Consider the following 8,536-nt stretch of genomic DNA (forward strand, 5'->3'; position numbering starts at 1 on the left):
CTTAGCCCAATGGTTCCCCATTCCACATCTATGGCACACTGATTTGGTCGAGCTTTATGGTTTAAAGGATATACCACGGTCTCTACCTCGACCATGGTATCAAATTAGGTTTATACCCACGGCCTTTGCCATAGTAGTTCCCACGGCCAAATGTATAATAGTGGCCATGGCCACGTCCGTTCTACCCTCCACGGCCATGGCCGTGTGGTCTATCATCCTGGACGTGGTTAGATTCTTTGGATTCTTTCTTTTCCTTTGCGGCCTTATTGGCTTCAGGTAATGTGGTTGATCCAGGAGGTCTCAATTCATTGTTTTTCATCAGTATTGGAGGCTTAGCTAGCAATAGACTCATCCACGAACTTGTAGTCTTGGATTCTGAGATTCCTCCATAGCTTTTGGTAATAACACATTTCTTTGGTGATCATATCTCGATTTGAATTTTGTCCAAAGGTCTAGAGGATTCTCAATTGTCAAATACTGATATTTGAGACTCTCAATAAGATGATGGCGAATAATTAATATTGCCTTGTATCAATCTTTCTCATTTTCATTATTGCCTTCTATGATACACTCACCAAGTCTTTTTGACTTTAGGATAATCTTTGTATCCAATGCCCACTGTAAATAATTATCTCCAGAGCGATTTAGGGCAACAAAATTCAGGTTGATTTTCGACATCTCAAATCATATATCACTCAATATTTAGGTATAATTTTTCATGTTGCCTTATTCTTGAAAACAATCAATTCGGATTTCAATCTTGTGAGGACAATGAAACTATCAATCTTAAAAGCATTTAATCAATCAGTCAATTTCTAGCAAGTCTCAGCAATACTATTTCTATGTGCTCATAATATTATGGTTTATTAAGACTAGCAAAAACGGATTCAATTAACCACTCAATCAGTTTGAAGGCTGATTTTAGCAATACTAGAATATAGATTTCAAGCATGAATTTCAATGAATCAGTTTCAAGGCTGATTGGTATACAACATAAACCGTGTGTAAATAATCTATCTAGTATCCAAATTTATTAAAACTCGAAAACATATAATCAGATCAATCAATTTAATAGAACTCATAAGCATAATGAATTTAGGGTTACAAGTTTCAGATATGAGGATTAAGGTTAGGACTAGAATTAGGGTTTCATGATTTCTAATCAGATCAATCAATAAAATCGAACCTAGCATACAATCTTATACCTCAAGACATTAGATTTTATCATGAATCTATCAACCTATCGGATTATATAAGCAAAGCAAGCTAGCAACCTATCGGATTCAATCAATGCTTTAACAGGCTGGTCGGCTTAATCAATTTTAAATCAGATGAACAATTAACCAAGCAGGATGAGAAAATAAATCTATCAATCCTAACTGTGATCAAAGCATTAATAAAAACAAGCAGGTCGGATTTAATCAAGACTTAAACATATCAGAATTATTAAACTAGCAGGATGAGAATAATAAATATAGCAACTTAACTGTCAAACAATTCTAGCAACATAGCATCAGATTCAATCAGATTTAAAACCTCAATAGTCAAAACCAAAACAGTTTTAATTTCAAAAATATTCGATTAGGGTTTTAATATGTGATTTGATAATTATAGTATAATTAATTCTGATACTTATATTATTTAGGGTTTATAGATATAGGGTTTGGGTTTATCGGATTTTAATTTTAACTTGTAAAATCCGATTTGAGGTTTTAATCATGTAGGAACATGATTTAGGGTTTAGGGTATCGAACATTAGAGCTTCGATTTACTCATTAGGGTTTGATCTATTATCCTATGGCTTTTATCATAAAGATTAGGTTTTATGGTTTCATTCTTTATCAAACAATCCAAATTCGATTCATATGTTCTTAGATTTCAAATTACCTCTTAGCCTAGTTGATTGTTTAGCTTAGTTGATTGTTGAAACCGGACCACCAAAGAATGAACCTCGAGCTGGACTGGACGCGAGCTGGCCTTGATGCGAGCTGACTGCGAACGGATTGAGGCTGAGGTTGCGAGCGGCTGATCGGGTCGGGGACACGAGCTGTTTGCTGTCGGATCGCGAGCGGTTTGATCGTCTGGTGCGAACGGGACGCTTGCTGTCCGGGAACGCGAGCTGTCCTGGATGGTAGCTGAGGCTGAGTTCGTCTAGGATCAGGAACGCCTTGGACTGGAGCTGATCGGGGATGTGAGCTGGAACAAGAGACGCGATCGGCTGATTAGGGTTCGTCGGGTCGCAGCTAGGTTTAGGGTTTTGCGATTTTGGTTTTGGCTCAGGGTGTTTAGAGTTTCGTGCTGATAACGTGTTGTAAACTTAAGGATTTAGAATCTGTAAGTTCTTATTATTATTCATAACATAAGGTGCCCTTATATATGAGAATTACAAAGAGATAAATTGAAATATACAAATATGGAAAGTATACAAATACAAGTAAAAGGAAACTAGAGTTTGCTGTCTCTCCTAGCCGCCTCTCTCTCTCTCCTCTTGCTGCGGCCGCCTCTCTCTCTCTCTAGGTATTGGGCCGGCTTATGGACCGGGCCGGTTATGGACATCCATCATATTGTGTATAACAAAATACTTAATTGATTATATTTTTGCTATTTACTCAATATTGATATTTTTATCTTTTGACACTTGTATTAGAAATTCAATTAATGTATAAAAGTTTGCTTCTGAAGTCTTAAGAATATTATATTTTGAAATTTAAATAATGTTTCTTACGTTTATAGAGTTGTTGGTTACTAGTTTTAACTTGTTTATGTTTTCACTTCTTAATGATCATTTCTGAATCATGTCACCAAATTTTTGTTACTGTATATTGCTTAAACTTGACAAATCTGTGAACTAAATTGTATATTTTAGAATCATAAATAAGTATTTGAATAACCAAAACAAGTTGTTGAACCGAAACTGAAATTCAAACGGGTTCAATTAAGTTTGTGATATATTACTATATTCGTAAATAACCCAAGAAAATCCAAAAATAATTTGTGAACTAAATTGTATATTTTAGAATCATAAATAAGTATTTGAATAACCAAAAACTGTTGTAGAACCGAAACTGAAATTATCTAAGTTTGGGATATATTACTATATTCGTACAAAACCCATGAAAATCCAAAAATAGTTTTAAAATATTAAAGTTCATGCCCTGAAGAATTGAAATCCGATTGAACCCAAACGAAATTCTAATGGATACCCCAGCGCCCGAACCTATTTAAAATAGATTTATTTAGAAGTCTAAATTTATGTGTTAAATTCTTATCCAACAAAATCCAAAAAAATTATTCGGATAATACAAATCTAAATTTATTACAAATCTAAATATATTTTTAAATTCTAATCCAACAAAATTCTACTAAAAATTATATTTTTGTGCTAAATTCTAAAAAGATTAATTTAGTACATTCTCCCCATTATCCTTTTAACTAAAGATTATATGTTTATGTGTTAAATTCTAAACAAATTAATTTAGTAAATTCTAAATAGATTAATTTAATACGTTCTCCCTCCGTTTTAATACAAATCTAAATTTATTTTTGAAGGAAAAGAAAAGAGCAATTTTTCTAAATTGAGAAATCATTCTCCCCATTATCATTTTAACGAAATATATTTATTTTTAAGTATCAGTTATATCCTAAATTAAAAAATTGTAAATTTGATTGTTTGTTTATGCGACATTGTGAAGGAAACGTAGGAAGTTGATAACAAACGAAAAAAATGTATAGTGTAACTTTAAGCTCTTCTAATCTTACAATACTAAAATGGCTTAATGCTCAACTCTTAGCGTGTTCACATCATCTTCAAAAATCGTCCAATCATATACTTATATTTTGCCATGTCACTATTGTTTCTGCCGAGTTAAGATCAAAACTAAATTTAGTTTGGACTGCCATTAATTTTCTTTACTGTCATAGCAAGCCCAATATCGCCCAACCCTAATTTGGTCTGGAGCGTACGAGTTGATCATCCCCGACTCTTCTACTTTGTCTTCACCTTCTCGATTGCTCTGTAATCTCCGTTATCGCTTGCTCCTCTTGATCAATCAATGACCTATTTAATCTCTTAGTTATTGTTTCGTTCTACCTTCCTCACTTTTTCCTCATATATAAATTGCTAAACAGCTTCATTGAGGCTTACTTCAAAGTAAACCCGAAAGTCTCCATTGTTTTGTCGTAAAATTCAGCCGGAGACATCGTCGGTTTGATATCCTGCGTCAAAGTCGCCGCCAGAACGTTATAGGAATCAGACAAGGTTGACCACTAATGAACTCCTAGGATGCTTCTCTAGATGGATTTGGATAGATCCTTGCATAAACGAATCAAGACTCAAGTTTATCAACGTTTGTGGATCGATTGGTGACACAAGAGGCTGCGGAAAGGCTCCTTGATACTCCTAGGCAATAGATCGGATATGACTCACTAAACTAAGGCCCTTAACACTGGATATTACACCCCAGCAGACTGGATATTACACACCAGCAGACTGGATATTACACACCAGACTTCAACCACTCGCCAAGCAAGAGAAAAGACAAAAGAGGTTTTAAAATAAAAGATAACTTAGATTAGAATAAGGGTTTTTGAAACACTTAAGTAGAGAGATCCTTGTACATGCACAAGGTCTCGAAAACATAAAGAAACATAAAGAGAAAGGCTCCACACGGTTTTGAAATAAAGACATAACACATAGACTAAAAACATAACATAAGATAGATGATGAAGTCGGTCCAAGTTGCCTAGGCCGAGATGCATCCAAGATACATAATCTAGGAGATGTGAAAGTGAACTTATGGCCTCATTAAAAACCTTGATTGGAAACCCCAGTGGGACAAAACCAATCAAGGGAAAAAGAGTACACACAAGTCACTTGCCTAGATGATGATCAGCTTGATGGTGAAGTAGCTTGAATGGTGATGAGTATGTCTTGGTTGATCAAGCTTCCACCAAGACATTCTTCTTGCTTCCATGCCTTCATAAGCAATCCTCCAATGGTCTCATTAAGTCTCGTGGTTCTGGAACGAGTCATAGGCCCAACTGGAATGGCTAAGGCATCCTCATCAGTTGGATTGTCTTTGATCTCCTTGTCTTCATCAGATAGCTGTTCAATGATCACATCATTCCCTCCCACTTGAAAAGGATTTGTCCTCAAATCTGGTTCATCTGCAATAAAAGGGATCAAGTCAGTAACATTGAAGCTATTACTTATCTCATACTTACCTTGCAAGTTCAGCTTGTATGCATTGTTGCTGATCTTCCTTATGACTTCAAAAGGGCCATCAATACGTGGCATTAGCTTAGATTTCCTTTCATTTGGAAATCTCTCCTTTCTAAGGTGAATCCATACTTTATCTCCAACTTCAAACACCATCTCACGCCTATTCTTGTTAGCATACTTGGCATATTGCTCAGTTGTTTTCCCAAGATTGCGCCTAGCCTGGTCATGTATCCGTTGCACCATTTCGGCCTTCTTTTTGCCATCCATGCTAACTATTTCAGACTCAGGTAAAGGCATTAGATCCAAAGGTGAGGTGGTTATATGCAAATTCACAATGAGGCAGATAATCTTCCCAAGATTTCAAATTCTTTTTAATGAATGCACGCAAGAGAGTTCCTACTGTTCTATTAACTACTTCAGTCTGTCCATCAGTTTGAGGATCACAAGTAGTAGAAAATAACAACTTAGTTACAAGTTTAGACCATAGAGTATAACTAAGAAACTTAGTATCTCTATCTGAAACTATAGTCTTAGGCATTCCATGCAAGCGTATAACCTCTTTAAAGAACAAATTAGCAACGTGCAATGCATCATCAGCTTTATGACAAGCTATGAAATGCGCCATTTTAGAGAACCTATCATCAACAACAAAGATTGAATCCTTTCCGGTTCTAGTTCTAGGCAATCCAACAATGAAGTCCATAGAAATCATTCCAAGGATGATAAGGAATGGGCAAAGGGGTATACAAACCGTGAGTTTGGACTTTGGACTTAGCGTGCTTGCAAGTTGCACACCTTTCACAGATTCTTTCCACATCTCTTCTCATGTGTGGCCAAAAGAAATGATCCTACAAAACTTTAAGAGTCTTGGCTACACCAAAATGTCCCATAAGTCTTCCTCCATGGGATTCCCTGACAACCAAATCTCTCAAAGAACAGTGATAGACCATGGATTTTACCTATTATTGGCCATGGTTTATAAGTGTTTTAAGATACATTTACTACTATATAGAGTCTATTTAGAGTATTTACAGGTCCATGTACTATTTGCAAGGAAATGATGTATTTGGAGCTATTTGGAGATCTTTTGAGCTTCGCTGGCAGCAAGAGATGGTCGACGGTCGCAACTCAATATCGACCGACAGTTACCACCAAATATCGATCGATGTTGGGTCCCTCGTATCGATCGATTATGAAGCCATCTGAGAATTAATGACAAATTAGAAGATTTCAAGTTTCACAAAAGTCTTAATAATTACATCATTAGTCTCTGGCCGCCTGTTAAGCTATTTATTAGGGTTTTGTATCATTTTAGAGGCAAACTTGCCTAGAGACCTTTTTAGACCTAGTTTGGAGGAGGCAAGCAGCCACCATTGAAAGAGGAGAGCTTAGGATTAGAGAGATAGATCATCTACTGCAAAACAGAGAAGATCTTGAACTCCATTGCTTTCATTATTTCTGTTACTTTTACTTTTTATTTTATCTAAGTATTATTCAGACCATCATAACTATGTGTTTCATGACTATGTCTGGGTAGTCCTTACTGTTGGATTTAGGTTTCTCAAATGGGTTAATAAATGTAATACTGACACAAAAATTGTTAGGATGTTTAGAAATATAGTTCATTCATCTAGTTGTGCTCAAAGCTAAGTTTAGGATTGATCACCCTTTAAACTTAGATCTTAGGATTAATTGGGATCTAGCCATTGCTTGACTCAATACCTGAAAATAATTAGAATGATCTAACTGACTAGATACATACGAGAGTTGGTCTAGTGAGTTAGAGAATACAAATCAAACCTGTCCGTAAAGCTTTCTGGAAGAAGTATCGATCGACGCAGCGATAGCCCTGTCGATCGATATTTTGAAAGGTGTATCGATCAATATTCACAAAGAAATATCGATCGACACTTTCTCGTGATTAAAATACGAGAGTTGAGATCCGAGATCCAGATTAGATAATCAAACTGATTATACCTTAGTTTGAATTCAAGAACAATTGATATTAATAAACTCCTAATTTTCCAAATTAAGTTTTACTTATCATATCTGAGAATATACCTGAATCTAGCTACTTCAACCAACTGTTAACAATCTCAAAACAATCAATCAAGCAATAAACTTGCTCACCAATCCATTTACTATTTTTAAAACCTATAAACCATTCAATATAGATTTATTTGAAGACCATAATCTATTGTGTAATCCTAGAGTCTCTGTGGATTCGATCCCTAAGTACTACATCCGAACCTCTTATTTGAGAGAGGAATTCAATCCTTAGGGTAATTTGAGTGATACCAAATTTGGCGCCGTTGCCGGGGACTCTTTTTTATTACCATTAGATTACGTTTAGAATTTAATGTAGATTTTGTTACTAAATTTGCTAAAAGTTTTTCTCTCTTTTCTTGATGACACAGGAGCTTCAAGATGGAAAACATGGATTTCGGCCGGACATCGATCGACGAAGCGAGAGCAATGTCGAGCGACAAGTCGACAGCAATATCGGTCGACGATGCACATCAAACATCGATTGACAGCACCCCGCCGGAAGCAGGTAAGTATTCTCTTACCGATGATGATAATGAGAGAGTAGTCCTAGGAGAACCTAAAGGTCAACTAAGCAACGCAAATAACCAAATTATGAATGAACAGGGGACTGAAATCCCTGTTCAAATTAAATCTATCTCAGAAAGAGATAATGAATGGAAATTGCCTTTGCAAGACTACTTAAACCCTGGAAGGACCTATTCCAATAGGTCCGCAATTAGACTACCAAAAGATGATACCAAGAAGTCCGGGATCAGTCTCGAATACTTAGTTATGGTACGTCAAAATCCTTTCCGTGGGACCATCTCAGAGCGACCGCACGATCACATCGAGTATCTAGAAGAATTGATGAATGATGAGTACAATTGTTGTAAACTCTTTCCATTTTCCTTAGAAGGCGACGCCAGAAAATGGCTAGACCAAATACCAACAGGATCTCTGACCTGTTGGAAGTAGATAAGGAGTGCCTTTATCAATCAATTCTTCGATGAGGCGCACAACGCACTACTGGGATATAAGGATGAAAATCTCCACTTTCCATCAAGGTCCACGGGAATCATTCAGAAACGCATGGGAGAGATTCAAGAGCTACCAACTTGAATGCCCCCACCATGGCTATTCAGAGTCACAACTAATTAATATCTTTTACGGAGGTATTAATCTTCATTACCAAATTACGCCTGACACAGCCAGTGAAGGGAACTTCAGTACCAGGAACCCTGAAGAAGCGAAGCGTTTGATCAAGAATATAGCTACGGGTAGATCCTA

The 8,536-nt window shown here is 36.3% G+C and overlaps 1 protein-coding gene across 1 annotated transcript; it reads right to left on the reverse strand.

The window, feature by feature from the left end:
• Positions 1–4,888: 4,888 nt before the first annotated feature.
• On the reverse strand, positions 4,889–6,038 carry LOC106308636. Its single transcript, XM_013745774.1, has 3 exons — positions 5,694–6,038; positions 5,224–5,569; positions 4,889–5,166 (listed from the first exon to the last, which is right to left on the reverse strand). The coding sequence occupies exons 1-3, from the start codon at positions 6,036–6,038 to the stop codon at positions 4,889–4,891; spliced, it is 969 nt and encodes a 322-aa protein (XP_013601228.1).
• Positions 6,039–8,536: the final 2,498 nt, after the last annotated feature.

This window comes from Brassica oleracea, chromosome C8 (genome assembly GCF_000695525.1).
Source record: "Brassica oleracea var. oleracea cultivar TO1000 chromosome C8, BOL, whole genome shotgun sequence".
Classification (NCBI taxonomy): domain Eukaryota; kingdom Viridiplantae; phylum Streptophyta; class Magnoliopsida; order Brassicales; family Brassicaceae; genus Brassica; species Brassica oleracea.